Below are 17916 nucleotides of genomic sequence, written 5' to 3' on the forward strand. Positions count from 1 at the left end.
TAACAGCCATCTCAGGGGAGACCTTCCACAAGCTGTCAGGATTGGATTCAAGGCTGGGTTCCAAAACTGTAAGGACAAAGATGCATCAACACACTCTATCCAGCACCAGTCCCCCATCAGAGAGAGGTAGATGTTAATAATTTGCTCTTGTATAGCACCATTCATATAAGAGAGTGTCTCAAATGCATTATGCGCACCATGGGGATCACCAAGAAGGGTGAGAAGGCGTCTGAGGAAGTTGAACAAAGGTACTATGAAAGAAATCCCATTTTATACCTTCGCCGACAAAATATACAGTTAATTCACTTTACAGCCTATTCTGTGAAGCGCTTTGAGACGTCTCAAAGATGGATGGATGTGTGTTCTGAAATACTGCGTAACCCTCCTTGAATTCATTTTATCTAATAATAATAATCTTTACATCTGGAATAAGTACCTTTCACGTCATGAGAAAGTATCAAAGCTCTTCACGGGATATTCTATAAAGTGGAGTGACTGTGTATTTTGTGACAAACGCAGTAGCCAGTTTGCCCACAGCAACGAACCGCAACCACACATGAAGTGATAGCAGACCTGAGCTCATAACCAAAAAAAAAAGGACATTGTTCCTTCTGCTGAGGGATTCCTGCAGCCGCTTGCTGGAGTGATTTGGGACGATGCAATCTCCACACAGCAACTTGGGGTTGGTTTGCACGTGGGTACATCTCCTTACCTGTTAACCAAAGCCAATCGCTCTTTTATTAAAACAAGAATCCCCATGCGCTCAGCACTTCATGCTTGGGCAGCCAACAGCTGGTGCTCACTAACTGTGCAGTCCTTGTGGCTACCCACACACCCCACCCCCCCAACCCATCTCTGAGGGCCACAGAAGCCTCTGCGGTTTTGTCAACAAAGCTCATTAACATGAAGAATTGGTACAGCTCAGGGAATGCGCAAGAGAGAAAAGAGACAAAATGAGAATACTGTACTCTTATTTTTTTAACCCCATGAGCTCTGTAATTTAAATCTGAAAAGAACTTACTGAAATTAAAGAAATGACTCATAATTTAATTCACACCTAAATAGATTTTAAAGTAAAAGGCTTTCCGGTTAATAAAAAACTCTTTCATGTCCTCCTTTTTTATGACAAGACTTCCTGTGAAGCGCTTTGAGACGTCTCAACGACATGATAAGGTGTTATATCAAATGCAATATATAATATTATTGTTACAAGACCTTGTAACTGATCACATCAGAACATCTCAAAGCATTTTCAATAATATGGTACATCAGTGTGGTGTGTAGGAAGGGATGTGCTATATCAGGGAGGAGGTGGGGGGGTGCAACAACTACTTTAATTTATATAGCATTCTTCAGTCGAGTGGCATCTCCATGAACTGAACAATGGCATAGTCGATGTCAAGCCAGGGAGAAAGAGGTGACCGTAGGCATGGTTGAAGCGGAAAGACTTCAGGTGCGATTTAAAAATGGACAAAATGGGGACAACATGAAGGCAATGAAGCAGTGAGTTATAATGATAATCCTAATAATAATCCTTGCATTTGGTATAGCCCCTTATCACATCTTCAAGAAGTCTCAAAGCACTCACAGAATATTCTGTAAAGTGTAGTGCTGTGTATTTTGTGGGAGTTCCAGAGGCTTGTGGCGTCGTGGCTGAAGTTACAGCCACTGATGGTGGTCGAGAGACGTGCAGAAGGTCCAAGCCAGCCAAGCGGACAGAGTAGGGGTGAGAGCAGGCTGGGGAGGCAGGAAGTTGTCAGGGCATGAAATGATTTGTAGGTGAGTTGGAGGGTCTTGAAATCGATCTGTTCGAAAACAGGTAAAGCCCCTGGTTTTCTTACTGCAGCTGTTACTGGCGTCAAAGTTGTTTTTGTGTTTCTATCAAACAGGTTTGGAAGCCAACTTTCTGAGTCAACAGCTACGGTTGGAGATGACTTGCTGTTACGACTTCCCTTTCCTCTTGTGTTGGCGAGTTTGTTCTGGCGTTTGTAGGTAGTTTTGTGTAACAGCAGCCTTACCTTGGCTGACAACCTCACTGCAGATTGAGCTATGATAGAGAAGTAATTATGCCTTGCGTTTGCACAGCTAAAGGCAGAACTCAGCAGACGAGGTGAATGTCAGCCAGTGACGCAGACGCTTTTGCTTTCAGCGTATTGCTGTGTGCGAATGTCAGTGACCTGTTCCTTTCAGCTGGCACCAGTTTGAGAGTTCCACTCAGCCAGACAACCCAAACGTTAGCAGTAACCCTTTTGCTCCCAAAACCCTTCGGTGGGAAAGAAACTCCATGCAAACCACAGACGCCAGATTTCCCTGTTCCCCCCAAATTAACATTTTTTTTGCTGTAACATTTCTCTGAGCGACTCAGAATGCAATGAGCAGTTTTATGCCTTTTTCCAACCAAACAAGAACAACAACAAGATTGCATTTATACAGCGCCTTTCACGTCGGGAGGACGGCCCAAGGCGCTGGACAGTTGGGTTGGGATCCGAGCAGGGGGGAAATGGTCAGGGCGAGGGGAGGGAAGGGAGGGAGCGAGGAGGGGGTAGAGAGTCGAGAGGGGAGCTGAAGGCACGGTTGAAGAGAAACGTCACAGTCTTCAGAAGATTTAGCAGCGGTTCCTGAATGTTACCGGAGAATTATATGTAATGCTACATTTCGAAGCTCAGTAAAATTTTCTTTATAAAGTTACTTGATAATTCATAGAATCTTACAGCACAGAAGGAGGCCATTCGGCCCCTTGTGCGTGTGCCGGCTTTTTGAAAGAGCTACCAGCTAGTCTTCCTCCCTCGCTCTTATCCCATAACCCTGCAAATGTTTCCTTTTTAAGCACCTGTTCAATTCCCTTTTGAAAGCTATTATCGAATCTGCTTCCACCAATCTTTCAGGCAATGCATTCCAGATCATAACAACTCTTTATACCAGGACACTGACATGCTGCACCCACAGTGACAGGGAACTCGGCTCTGCAAAAGAACTTTCATTTTTAAAGTGCTTTATGTCAACAAGGTCTCTAAGCCCTTTGCTAATTAGTGTTAAGTGTAGTGACTGTTTTTTGTAGGCAAACGCAGGAATCATTTACACACAGCAAAGTCCCACAAATAGCCATCAGGTGAGTTCCCTATTAATCTGGAAGATTGTCGGCAAAGATACTGGGATAAAGTCCAGTCTCTTTTGAATAGCGCCTCAGGATCTTTAACATCCACCTGAACAGGCAGAAGAGACCTCGGTTTAACTCATCTGAAGGATGGCAACGGCACCTCCAACAATGCACCCACCCTCCCCACCCCACCACTGCACTGGAGAGTCAGCTTAGACTATGTGATTCTACGTCCCGACGTGGGACTTGAACCCACAACCTTCTGACTCAGAGGCAAGGTGCTACCTCTACGCCAGGCTGTCACACGGGCTGGTTCGGAGCAGGAGGGTGAGCTCCTGAAGGAGAAAAACACGTTAATGATTCGGAGACACTACTTCATCAGGATTGAACCAGTGGAGCCGTGAGACTTAATATTCAGTGAGAAGCTAATGTCCTGACCCTGTTCTGGTTGTTCTGCTCTTTGTTAGACAGCTGCTGAGATAATTGGCTGGAGAATTATTCAGGCGATGTTCTCTGATGAATCCTTATTGTGTTGTTCTCAAGCCACAGAGCCAGGGTGGGTGGCAGTGCTCTGCAGGCAACCTTTGCAAACCTGTTTTCAGCAACCGCTCAGCGGTCTGGACCAGAATGGCCTTTATATAATGGTGGCCTCTGAGGAAGGTTTCATTGGTTCGTTGACTGGGCCCAATTTTTAGAAAAAATTTCCGCGGAGCAAAGATTTAAGCGGAACCGAGTACAAGCTCTCGCTAGACTCCCAACCCATTTACCGAGGCACTGAGGTGAGGAACTGTGGACATCACCTGGGCTGCTCCGTGCAGTGTTGGTAAATGCGCGAGAAGGCTAGCGGGAGTGTCCACTCAGGCCTGCGGAAATTGGTAAGACATTACCGGTAAGTACACCTCTAATCACTTAGAACTGACCAATGAAAAGGGTGTAAAGTGAATTGACTGCATATTTGGTGGAAGAAACACAGTAGCCAATTGTGCACAGCAGTGTCCCACAAACAGTCGTAGAATGAGTGACGAAATTATTAGTTTTCTTAAAAAATTATCCCCAGAAAAGCGATCCACCAATCGATTGACAACCTGGTTCCTTCTTACTGCTAGATAAACAGGGGAGTGTGGAGTAAGGAAACTTGCCCAAGGTTTTGCTCTGCCGGGACTCAAACCCAGATCCTCTCGCTTGCAAGGCAGGTGCTCTCAACAATATGCTACAGGACTCCACTATTCAGTCTCTCAGGGGTGAAACAACATTTTTTGTTTGTATTGACCTGGGATAGCACGGGACTATTGATGTCCAGTTGAAAAAAATTCACCTGAAGTATTTCACAGACTGAGCTCCAGTGGTCACTGGGGAGTGGGAAAGCGCAGCTTAATTTTTACCGGCTTCGATTTATTGTTTGAAAAACTGGTAAAATATTAAACAAGTCAATAAAAACATCTCATATCTCATATCTCCATTTATCTTCAATAAAAACCAAACAATACCTTGGAGAAACTGTGGTATTGAAATTGTATCCACTGTTTGAGATGTGCTCTGGCTATTGGGGTGGTTGCCATGGCAAACAAACCCCAGGGATTTACTCCGCAAATCGTTCCGTTCAGTTAAAGAGACAGCATCAGGACACTGAGCACCAGCCTCGAGTTCGCAAGCGCACAAACACTTGCGGCAACAGGGGCTGTGTGCAACGTGCGTGGAGATTTACTGCACGGAGGCAGCAAAAAGCAATCGTCTCCCTGTTCTCGTGGTTCTGTGTTGGTCCTGTTAGCTCCTATACAAGGTACCCACAGCAGCCAAGCAGTGAGAACGCACAGCAACGGTATCAACTTGCTCGCGTCTCACATGGGTTTATAAATGGCGCAACGTAGCTGTACAAATAGAAGAGTCATCTTTCAGCTGTAATAATATTAATAATCCTTACACTCGATTTAGTGTCTTTCACATCAGAAGGACATCTCAAAACGCTTCACATAATTTACTTTAATGTGTATTTTGTAGGCAAGCATGGCCGCCAATTTACACACACCAATGTCCCTCAAACGGCCGTGAAGTGAATGACCAGTTTTATCTGGGGAATTGACTGCCCTGCACTGGAGTTTCAGCCCAGACTGTACGATTCGGAAGGCCCAACATGGGGCTTGAACCCACAACCTTCTGATTCAGAGGTGAGAGTGCGACTGTTGTTGGAAAAGCTTATCACGAAAACTAAACTGAGGCAGAGAGGCAGGCTCAGTAGAATTATAGTATAGTCTGCAAGTTCAGGTAGACTCAAAGAGAAGGAAGTTTCTCTCTGTGTCTTGGCCAACAACCTCTACCCCATTAAAAAAATTGGTCATTCACTTCATTGCTGTGTGCAAATCGGCTGCTGTGTTCATTTACAAATACACAGTCATTACGCTTTACAGTAGTGCTTTGAGACGTCTCAACGACATGATAATACACAATATAAAATGCAAGGATTATTATTCTATTACTATATATTCTGTAAAGCACTTTCACTCTTCCCCATTATGTGAAAACCAAATGTAAAGATTATTATTCTTTATTATTATAGCAATGACAGCACAGGAAACCCATTTGGCCCCTTAAGTCACGCGACATTTTTACAACAACTTACATTTCTATAGCACTCCTCACGCAGGGTAGCGTCCCAGAGCACTCAAGAGCATGATGCTGAGTCGGAGGGAGGGGGAGGTGACCGTAGGCGCGGTCGAATAGGAAGGTCTTCAGGCGCGACCTGAAGAGGTGGACGATATATCTGACGACAGTAAATATATGTCTTACCTCTTTCACATCCCAGGTGAGGTTGACGACCTTGTGACCCGGTTCGGGTTGCCATGGGGCCAGGGTGATGGCTGGTTGCCAGGAGGGGGTGGTTGCGTTGGGCTGAGGCGATGTGTTAGCCGGGCTGGGCTGCCATGGCAGCGTGGACTCGGTCCAGCTGGGGGCGGGCGTCTGGAGCCCCGCAGGCTGGTCGCAGGCCTCGCCCCGATACCCAGCCTCACAAGCACAGTCGTAACCTTGGGCATGGCTAGTGCAGTTGCCGTGAGAACAGGGATTGCTCGCACAGTTGTCTATTCGGTCCTGAAGGAAAAAAGAACAAGTTAAAGTCAGCTTTCCCGCAAAAAGACAAAAGCGTTGTGACCTTTGAGAAAGTCCCAAATCCTTTAGGCTCACACACCACCACCACTAAGGAACAGAGGAACAGGAGTAGGCCACTCAGCCCATCAAGCCTGTTCACACCATTCTACTAATTAGATCATCGCTGATCTATACCTCAACTTTGTGTACAGTTTTGGTCTCCTTATTTAAAAAAGGACATACTTGCCCTAGAGGGGGTGCAGCGTAGATTCACTCGGTTAGTTCCTGGGATGAGGGGACTGACCTATGAGAATAGGCTGAATAAACTAGGGCTATATTCTCTAGAGTACAGAAGAATTAGGGGAGATCTTATTGAAACACATAAGATTCTTAAAGGGCTGGATAAAGTGGACACTGAGGGTCTGTTTCTCCTGGTATCTATAACCAGGGGTCACAGTCTTAAAATTAAGGGTCAGCCTTTTAGAACAGAGTTGAGGAAACATTTCTTCACTCAGAGGGTAGGGAATTTATGGAATTCACTACCCCAGAAGGCTGGAGATGCTCAGTCCTTGAACATCTTCAAGACTGAGACTGATAGATTTTTAAAAAATAGAGGGATTAGGGGACATGGGGATAGGGCAGGTAATTAGAGTTAGGTCTGGAGATCAGCCATCATCTTATCGAATGGCGGGGCAGGCTCGAGGGGCTGAATGGCCTACTCCTGCTCCTAATTCTTCTGTTCTTATGTTCCATTTATTCGCCTTTGCTCCATATTCCTTGATACCCTTATGTGACAAGGCTGTCAAACAATATGACACCCTTGTTATGTAAGGATATCAAGTCTTGAAAAACTTTCAAGCTTTAATTGATCCAGCATCCACAATCTTTACACAAGGGAAAAATTTTACACCGAGAAACCTCTGGCAGAACAGCCTCGAAGGTCAATGGACCAGAAGACGAGACAATTCAATAAGTGGTAGTTTGGTACTACCAGGCTTGATATTCTACACCCAATTCCCCACCACCCTGAGGACAACTCCCAGCCCGGGCCCGCTGGCTAGCCCATTGCCCTAGTGGATAGGGTGGTCCGAGCTTGCCAGAAAATGATATCAATGGCAAGCTATGTGGTTTTAGCTGGTTAGAGTCAACGCACACTCTGAGGTCCCCAAACCTTGGCTCTTGCCAACCTACGTCTAATACTTTCCAGAATTAGATAAGCAGGATGTGCATATTCCATGCTAACAATCTATCCGTGGAATTTCCATGTGTAGGTGGGATGCATGGAATTCTCAGTTTGGTTTGGATACTCTTAAATATGGTGAGGGTTTCCGCATGTGTCAGACCTCTGGCTGACCAACAAAAAAACATTGTGACAAAGAGACCAACCCAGTGTCAGTGGATGTCACGTTACTCCCACCAGGATGTGGGATAAAACATACCTTCTGACACCAAATAAACAAGAGAGAGCGACTGAAGCCTCGGGGAAGGTTGAATATTTATCTTCTCAATGGTGGGAAGTGAAGAGCAGGGAGAATACCTAGAGATGAGAAAGCTTGGGTTCCAGACTCACTCACTCCCTCTTTTTCTCTCCCTCTTCCACTGTCTTGTTCTCTCTCTCTGTTTTCTCACTCCCTTTCTCTCTCATGTCAAACTCACTCCTAATTTTCATTCTCCCACATACTGCCTCGCTCTGTCTTTCTCGCTTTCTCTCTACCATGCATTTTTTCACTCACCCACTCTCATTCTTGCCCTCTCATTCACTCTCCTTCTCATTCATTGTCCTGCTCACTCCGTCTCATTCCCTCCCCTTCTCCCACTCACTCCCTATCATTCACTCGTTGTCTTGTGCACTCGTTGTCTATCTCTTTCTCAGTCTTACGTACTCTCCCTCTCACTCATTCACTGTCTGTCTCTCAATCTCACTCACTATCTCATTGATTGTCTCTCTGTCTCTCTCTCTCACTCACTCGGTCCTGTGTCTCCCTCTCTCCTTCTCTGCAGTTTTTTATTACGGCCCCAATTACATCAAATGAATCTTGGTGCTGAGGCAAGGTCACATTAACACAGTTGCCAAGGCGACAGGCCGTACTCATATCAGCTCAGGAAAACACTGCAGACTGCCTTTGTGCGCGCAGCCCATTTATTGAGAAAAGAGAAAGGTTGGAGCCTATTTTAGTTGTTGTCTCCTGTGACTGCTCGCAGCAGAATGGTGAACAGAGCTTCATTAAGAAGAGTCACGTAAACAAAGCAAGGTCATTTGTCTGCCTCCATCGCCATCTTTACCACAAGCTGAAATCACCGTGGCAACCATCATGTGGGCTACCCGACCAACATACCTTTACATAAGATCAAAAGCACAGGTTAAACAGCCTTGTTTTTCCTTATGAAGAGCTGGGGAGAACATATTCTGGATCAAATGGGCAGAAAGGCATCTTGGGATGCCCAACCAGAGAGGTGAGGCTGGTCATACAATGATCACTGATGAGAGGGTTTAGTCACATGCTAACACATGGATTTCTCCATTTGCAATCAGTGCGCGTTATATTCCATAGCAACCCAATGTGTGCTGTGGAATATTGGCGATATACTCACCACAAACAAGAGAGGGCACTGTGCCAGTGTGCGTTACAAACGTTCAATTCACCTTTCAACCCCCACCCAATTTATCCAGAAATGTGCTGGAGATATGGCCAGTTAATGGGATGGTGAGAAAAAACTGAGAGAGTTACTGGGAGTTTTCAGGAGTTAATAATAATCCTTGCATTTTGCTGTGACAAAGCCACTTTATTTTCCTCTCACAACACGTTTCTCACGTTGTCCCAGAGCACTTTACAAGGTCAGCGATGGATGCCAAGCAAGGAAGAGATGAGGGGGTTGGGGGGGGTTCTTCCTTCTTTCCTAAACCCATCACGATGCCAAGAATCTCTAAACCAACCAAACTATTGAGAATCCTGCATACTGACTGTGGTTTCTGTCTGCTTGGCATGGAATGAGCATTCTCTCCCCAAAGGGACACATCCTGCACAACCTAATCCCAGAGTTGGCAAGAGTCAATGTTTGGGGACCCCAAAGTGTATATTGGGGTACTGGTGAATTTTAACCAGCTTAAACATTGCCACTGCAAGGGGACAACAATTAACCAGTAATTCTGATACTCGATCACGATTCTGTGCTCTCCCTTAGTTGCCTAAAATAATCCTTGTAGTTGATCGGAATGTCTCAAAGCATTTCACAGTTTTCTTGAAGTGCAGTGACTATGTATTTGTAGGCAGACATGGCAGCCAATTTTACATACTGCAATGACCCACACATGGTCAAGAAATGAATGACCAGACTGCACATGTTGAGTGAGGACTAGATCAGGTTTGACTAAGGTTGGACAGCCCTTCACTGGTCCCGTCATAGATGAAGAAAGGGTGACCTAGATGGGAACCAATGGAGCCCTCCCTACTCCAACTATATGGACAAAAAACAGTCTGCCGTGCCCTTGCTTTAGTGCTAAAATGTTCTGCCACTTAATACTGCTGTAGGCGATGTGATATAAATCAGCTCATCCCCCAGACATCATACGCAAGATGTATTGTGCTCTGATCAGGCCACACCCTAAGTACTGCTTACCGTTCTGGCCACCGTGACACAAGGGGACTGCCCAAGCCTCAGAGGCCATGCAGAAAAGAAATGATCGTCAGGAATAAGCTGTGACCCATGACTAGATAAGCTGGGGCACTCCAATCTTCCAAGTAGATGTCTCAGGGGAAATTTTATTGAGGTTGTTTGGCATCCAACTCCATCCCTGTAAAGCACTCCGAGATGTTGCCCTCTAAAGTGCTGTGTATAAGATTATAAATGGGATTCAGAAAGTAAACTCAGAGTAACATTTTCAGATGCTCTGAGGCAGCAGGACAAGAGGACACAAAAGGGCAGAGTTGCAAAGGGCAATTTCAGGACAGACATCCAGGAAGTATCTCTTTATCCGGAGGGTAATTAACAACTGGGGTCCTAGGAAGTGTGGTGAGGCAAGGCCACTAAACTCATTTCATTAAAAACTCATTGCTATAATGGGAGGTCAATAGTGTAGGTGGTCTTTAAGAATGAGATCAAATGGGCTGAAGAGTCTTTGTCAAATCCTTGACTGTCCAGCACATTGGGATGTCTCCAGGCATAAAAGGCGCAATACAAATGTAATTTGTTTTGTTGTCATCTGAAGTGACAAAGTGAAGAGGTCTATTTCACACTTCCATCTGCTAATTGCACTGGCGAGCACTGTGAAAGGTCCTACAGTTAATATTAGGAATTGTGAGAGGTTCTAGCGATCCCAAATATATCACAGTATTCTAATTTAACACAGGTCTTTGCATAATGTCAAATTCAATTTCTCCAAACTATGCATCTGCATTAATTCTGTTTCTTTATTGCATCAGTTCCCAGACCTAGAAGTCTCCTGTTAATTGCATTTTGTTGTTTGTTAATTTACAGAGCTATTAATTCTCTGGAGTTCAGAGAAGCCAAATGGAGCCAGACAGCAGATAACAGACTGTGAAACAGAACAAGGAGATCAGTGGCCAGTTTAACAGCACTGCCTGGCAGAGCACCACTTGGACACGTTCCACGCCAGGGCGTTGCATCGGCAAATCCGCAGTGAAGTGAAACAGTTCTCCATCCCCCTGTGCTCAGAGTCTTCGTAGTCTGTGAGTCCACCTCAGCCATCCATCCATGTGCAGCTCCCTTGGAACATGGGATCACAACAGGTGTAACCCCCTCTATCATCACTGTCTGGCACATCATAAATATCATTAATAATGATACAAAATCAGCTCTTTAAAGGTTTGTTTGCCACAATTTCACATTGGAACATCAACACAAAACAAAAGGAAATGAAACTTGGCTGTTGCCAACCTGCGCCCAATACTTTTGGAAAATAGGTAAGCAGGACTCGTCCCTCCAGGGAGAGAGGGGACATTTCATTCCAACAATCTATCTCTGGAATTTCCATAAGAAGGTGGGATGTGTGGAATTCTCAGTTTGGTTTGGATACTCTTAAGCACGGTGATGGGCTTCCACACGTATCAGACACCCGGCTGACAAAAAAAGTCAAAACAAGGAATCAATCGGTCAAAGCACTGAGTGGATATTCACCCATTAAACACCGAGTCCCAGCTCCAAGGTTTACAAGCCGGGCTCAACGTGTGCTCAGTACAGCACCTCACCTACAGTTAGCTAAGACTTGCGACACTTGAGATCTGACCTGGAGTAATTGACCCTCCTCTAGACCAGTCTTTCAAACAGCAACGTTCAACCTAAGTTGCTCAACAGCTGCTAAAACTGGGCTATGAAAATCCACTTTCCTGGATAATGCAAGAATTTGCAATGGATGTGTTAAGGTTGACAAACAGTTAATTTGGAACAATTCTAAATCCTTGCAGTATTCCCCACCGATCTCGTTAACAACAACAACAACTACTTGCATTTGTATAGCGCCCCTCACGCAGAGACACCATTACCATAGCTTAAGAGTATCCAAAACAGACTGAGAGTTAGTTCCACATGTGTATACCACCCACTCATGGAAATTTCCGTGTGTCTGGAAATGGAATGCGCACTCTCTTCTGGAGTGTATTAGATGCAGATTGGCGAGAACCAAGGCTTGGGGACCCCAGAATGTGCTTTGGGGTATCTGCTGGGATTTAAGCAGCTAAAACCGCACTCTCGGGTAAACTTCCCATTGCTTGTCCAGCTAGGACCAACCCACCTATGAGGGCTTTCGCTTGCAATGTTACCAGGAGCCAGGCTGACCACGTTTAACTCCTCACATGTGCATCTACCACCCTCTGGCTCCCATGCTTATTAACATATTTATGCAGAAGATGTTCAAGCTTGCAAATTATCTGAAACGCCTCAATTATCATCTCGAGAAAGATTGCAATTACACCGTTCTCCTGAGAGCTTTTGGGAATGCTTGTGTTATATAACATAATGCTGACACACTGGTTACATTTACTGGAACACACAGCAGTGTTGGGGAATTCATTAACAGATTGCTTTAAGACAGCGGAGGGAAATGAAGCCTGCGTGTGATTGCGAATATTGTATACTATCAGAAGTCAACAGTTTAAGGGGGGTTAATGGTCTCCATCCCAAACCCCCACCCACCCTGATAATGCAGGAGCACCAGATCAACTAAATACTTAGCACCTCCTGAAACATATAGCAACATACACTGAGGAACACTCACACTCGCACAAACCCTCTTAACATCACACTGTGTACACGTCACTGTGCTCAAAAGCTGTGTACACACTGTACTCACAAACTGTGTTCACGCTGTGCTGTCACTGAATATCTGCTTTATGTGAATTTTAAGGAGGTTTATCTGGCAGCCTCCACTTCACATCAGGTTAAGCTCTCTGGTGACTGCTCAGAGGAGCCAATTATATTGTCTGTCCAGTGAGCCTCGAGGTGTGTGGATGCTCAGTGCAGACTCATATCTGCTCTGTGAACTTTGCCTCACCAACACATCTGCCTGCACAGGATTTTTAAATCACCTCATTCCCTTTATGTCAGAGAGGGGCTATTGTGCACAGCACAGTTTATTTATCAACAGCACTGCAAAAAAGAAACATTAAAAATAAGACTAAAATTAATAATAATTATCCTTGCACTTGATATAGCGCTTTTCACATCAGAAGGACGCCTCATAGTACTTCCCTGGATTGACTGTAAAGTGTAATGGCTATGTATGTTTTAGGTGAATGCGACACAGCAAATGTCCCACAAACAGCCATGAAATTAATGATCAATTTATTTGGAGGATTGTTGGCCAGGACACTGGCAGAAACTCCCTTCTCTTTTCGAATAGTGCCTTGGGATCTTTAACGTCCACCTGGACAGGCTAATGGGACTTTGGTTTAAGGTCTCATCAGATGGACGGCACCTCTGACAATGAACACTACTTTGGAGTGTCAGCCGAGACTATGTGACATCAAGTCTCGATGTGGGACTCAAACCCATAATTTTCTGGGTGAGAGATCTACCTACCATTGAGCCAAGCTGACACACCTAAAGGTCTTTAATAGCTTGCAGTCCTATTGGGCCATTCACCGGAAGACTGTATGTGGGACCTTATTGATGTAAACTTCTGGCTGCAAAAAGTCACTCCACCGAAGGCCAATTTTTTGTACCGTTCTTTAATATGTTTCGATATGAAAATAAGAAGCAAAGTCTCTCTAATGACATAAAGAATGTAGATGCCAAGGCAGATCCCGTTCCATCTCATTCCCCTCCACTGTGCACAGACGGCCAATTGCAAGCCCATAGCCGTACACTTCTCTGGAGCATCTGTTTCCTGCTGAAAGTGCGTTGCACAAAGTGAGAAGCCATTAGATTCCACCGGGGATGATGGGTCACCGAAACATGCCGAGCTGCTGTCTAACAGGCACGTCAGCCACCTGATAATCTGGGCACCAATGCTGCCGCCATTGACAATTAGTCTCTTGTGGCTCTGCTGGTAAAGCAACCTGTGCCAGCTCCACAACCCCCCACCCAAACACACACACACACAGACTTTTAACGCTCACTTTAATTAATAATAATTATACTTGCGTTTAGTATAGTACCTTATCACGTCAAAGCGCTTCTCGGGACTTACTGTGAAATGGAGTGTGTATCTGGGATGTTACCTTACGTGAGGGGTGCTATATAAATGCAAGTTATTGTTGCTGTTTAATAGCCAACACAAGTGGCTTACATCTCAAGAAGATGAGTCAGTCTAATTTACAAATTAAAGAACAAGATTTTCCAATTATCTGTTGATCGTTTTCAGGGGTGCAATTTTACTTTTGTCTTTGAAACCTGTTTACCACAAAAAGCTGATCTCCTGTAGCTCTGGGATTCAGGCTGACACTAATTACAGCAATACATAACATGAAATTGCTCCCCTAACTAACTGGAAGAGAATTGCTCTTTTTTGCATTAAAAAAACACAGAAATCCATCGAGGTGAGGAAAATCTGGGAAACAAATAGATTATCAACAGGCACGTGGACTAATGATTCATTTTCAGACAACACCGCTTCCAAATTAAGGCTGTAGTTAAGAATTGCCCACAATTCCTTATCATCTTAAATTTTCATCATTCATCGATAGCCTACAACTTGAGAGCAAGTGGAATTTGAGCCTCCGCTATTTCAAGTGCTGACTGTGAAAATCCCAATTTCAAAGCTTAGAAACATTATGGGTAACTGTACTCACAATAGATAAAGGGTTAACCCTCCGTCACATTCAAACAATGGGACGATATGTGGAGTCCTGTAGCTTAGTAATCAGAGCGCTCGCCTTTCGATTCCCGGGCAGCGCGAAATGTTGGGCAAGTTTCCTTGCATTCCAGCTTTCAACCTAACATAAAATCCTCTTTGTCCAGTGATTTTATTTTACCTTCTCCATCAATGAGTTCCAGCCTGTGGTGCCCACATATCTGCACTGAGGTCCCAACTACATTGAGCCCCCGGCAGCACTGAGCTCCTGTCTCCACAAAACAAAATGATAATAATCCATGCATTTGATGCAACTCCGGTGACCCTGCATTTGTAAGTAAATTTGAAGAAACAAGCCCACAAAATACACAGTCAGTCCACTTTACAATGCATTCTGAAGTGCTTTGAGGCGTCTCAATGACATGATAAGGCATTATATCAATTGCAAGGATCTAATGTAATCTAATATAAATGTGGCAGTGAATTTTGCCCCCAGCTAGAACAACAAATAACATTTTTTAGAGCGCCTTTCACGTCAGGCGGACGTCCCAAGGCGCTGAAAATGGTCATAAAAGTGAATTCTTCAAGAGGATTGTCAGCCAGGACACCGGGGGAAACTTCCCTTCTCTTCTTGAATAGTGTCACGGGAACTTTACGCTGCACCCGAACAGGCAGATTGGATCTCGGTTGATTTGACATTGTAACCGAAAGCCGGCAGTTCCAACAATGCGTCACTCCCCCAGTACAGCTCCAGGGTATCAGCTTAGACCGTGAGTTCAAAGTCCCATCGTGGGCTTGACCCCACAAACCTCTGAACCAGAAGTGTGAGCCCTGCTAACTGAGCCAGGCTGACAAAATGGCCACAGTTACAAAGCCTGTTACTGTTTATGAGCAGAGAATACATGCAGAACAGACTCTCGCTCCCCATCAGATGCACGTACACGTGAAGCTTGTGCTAAGGTTACGCTGCCCTACATAGGCTGACAGTCTCATTACCAGAAATTCTGCTGGGTACGAAGCTGGCAGTAATTGATGACAGAGCCACAGCCACGACACCCAGCAGCCTCGGCTCTAGCTCCAACCAGCTCAGGCGCTGCCAAACATACCACAATGCAATGTCCTGCCAAGGGCATCTGAAACCACAGAGGCGGCTGGGAGCTCAGTGAGAGTGGAGGAAGCTTTCAGAATGAGCTGCTCTTCTGATACCCTTGGCCTCTGTATTTCACAAATATTTGTATTACACAGAACCCCTTCCCTATGTTACTGAGCCCCAGGTCCAGCCCTTTATTAGCCTCAGATCTGAGCTCCTAGAACAACAACAAAAACAAGATTACATTTGTATAGCGCCTTTCACATTAGGAGGACGTCCCAAGGTGCTGGACAGCATTTCAGACCCGAGCTGGGGTCAACCGCCTCACCCTCCCAACCCCCCTCCATCCCCACCCACCAATTCCCCTGACCCCGGAACACAATCTGTAACATCTCTAACGATAACAACTTGCATTTACATAACATCTTTCATGTCGAGTGGACGACTCAAGGACAATGGGGGCGTTGGGACCCAAAATGGGGATTGGGATCAGAGAGGGGTGGAGGGCAAGAGGGTGAAGGAGGGAAGATGACCAAACACAGGGTCAAAAAGGAAAGTCTTGAGACAGGCTTTGAAGGAGGCAAGGGAGGGGGCGAGGAAAGGCACAATCTCCAGCACAGTTCTCTGCGTTGACCAATCTGCTGTGCATGGCTTTGTTTTTGCTTATCGGAAACAATAGTCACTACATGTGAGAGCAACTCACACTTTAAAGCCTTTTGACGTGATGAAATGCTATAAAAACACAAGATCTTTTTCAATTAACATCAGACAACGGGGTCACAATAAGCCCAGCCATCGGTGCAGTGAAACCCACTGATAAAAGGGCTGTAAGAGCTGACAGGTGTATGGCCCCAGGAGGTTTGAATGAGTGACTTCCAGCTCGGTCACTGGTAAGTGAGTGAACGAATGTCACTTGTGCTTGTCACATCTCCCATGACCTGCAGTTGTGAGGCCAGTCATGTGAACAGAGGCAGTTCGGTGTCACCCAACAAACAAATCATTCACAACAGACGCAATGGATGGACAAGCACAAGCTTGATAACAATCTGATGACCAATCTGGTCACTAAACCCACACTGCGAATGATCAATATCTGCGCAGCACAATGCCTCAAGCCAACCAGCGGGTTCAGAACTGCCAACGTCCATCTAACAAGCCGCACTTTATATTGACACCGCTGCTCCAACTTTACAGAATATTCTGTGAAGCGCTTTGAGACATCTCAACGACATAATGAGGCACTATATCAAATGCAAGGTTTATTATTTGCAAAGATTATTATAACATTTAAGAAAGTGCAGAACATCTTAATTTCGCTTCACGGCTGTTTGTGGGACATTGCTGTGTCTCAGAGTTGGGTAACTCCAGCTTCCGACATCAAAATGCAGGTTATAATGTCCGCAGTCCTGGAGAGGTAGCACAGGTAGGCTGCATTTGCACAGCGCACTTCACATAGCGTCATGGAGCCCTACAGGCTGTCATACTGTTACAGAATCACACAGACGCAGATATCACATTCAAATACTGACTAACATCATCGAGCACTACACAAACGGCATCAACTGACTGAGCTAACAGGAGTCAATCAATCCTGGGCAGATACGATTTCAACTCTACAGTGGTCTCCACCGAGGCCCAAAATTCCACCTAGTCTCTGCCTGGACGCCTAGTTATTGCCCAAAATTTAAGAAAGTGCAGATGATTTTTTAATTCAATGTTAATTTCACTTCTTTCTGGGACATTGCCGTGGACTAATTGGTTGCCTACAAAATACAGTCACCACAGTCTATAGTGAAATCCTGTGCAACAATATGAAATGTCCTTGCGATGTGAAAGGCGAAGTATCAAATGTAAAATTGATTATTGTTTGTTATTCATTTGGAAGCAGGTTTTCCCGCATCTTTTAAACAGAACCAGCTGCGAAAGACAGAGACTGAATTTGAGGAGTTCCGATTGCGCGCCATCAATGCAGTGTGAGAGGCCGAGCCTAGAGGTTGGGATTTTAGGGATCAGTAAAGACAGCAGGAAGACACCCCGCATCACGTTCCAACTTGGGCATGCAAGAGACAGCAGTGTTGTGGCAAACCACGGGTTAATGAGCACTCAGCTCACAATGAGGTTTCAACGAGGGAATCGTTTTGAGGAGTTAAAAGCAGAATTGAAGAGCCAGGTGCCGATCCTGAGGTTTGGCACTGACAATCAACAACACTCAGTGTTTGAACACAGTCTTTGATAACCACATAGTTGTGCACCATTTGATATTTCCCTGCAAGATTCGCGGCGGCTCAACCTCTTGTGTTGCATCATTGCTCAGAGGAAGCTCAGAATTAGGTCCTTCTAAAGAACAGTATTAACCTTTACTGCTTCTACTTCCATTCACATATAATGTTTAGTATTACA

General features: G+C 45.1%; 1 protein-coding gene across 1 annotated transcript in view; it reads right to left on the reverse strand.

Moving 5' to 3' along the window:
- Positions 1 to 17916, reverse strand: part of dner (delta/notch-like EGF repeat containing) — a gene marked incomplete at its 5' end in the record, with an annotated part of 60583 nt that overhangs the window by 32584 nt on the left and 10083 nt on the right. Inside the window, one exon of the mRNA XM_042339231.1 lies at positions 5882 to 6181. Within this exon, the coding sequence (XP_042195165.1) occupies positions 5882 to 6181 (300 nt within the window). The remainder of the gene's footprint in view (positions 1 to 5881; positions 6182 to 17916) is intronic.

This window comes from Callorhinchus milii, unplaced genomic scaffold (genome assembly GCF_018977255.1).
Source record: "Callorhinchus milii isolate IMCB2004 unplaced genomic scaffold, IMCB_Cmil_1.0 Scaffold11, whole genome shotgun sequence".
In the NCBI taxonomy this organism is placed as follows: Eukaryota; Metazoa; Chordata; class Chondrichthyes; order Chimaeriformes; family Callorhinchidae; genus Callorhinchus; species Callorhinchus milii.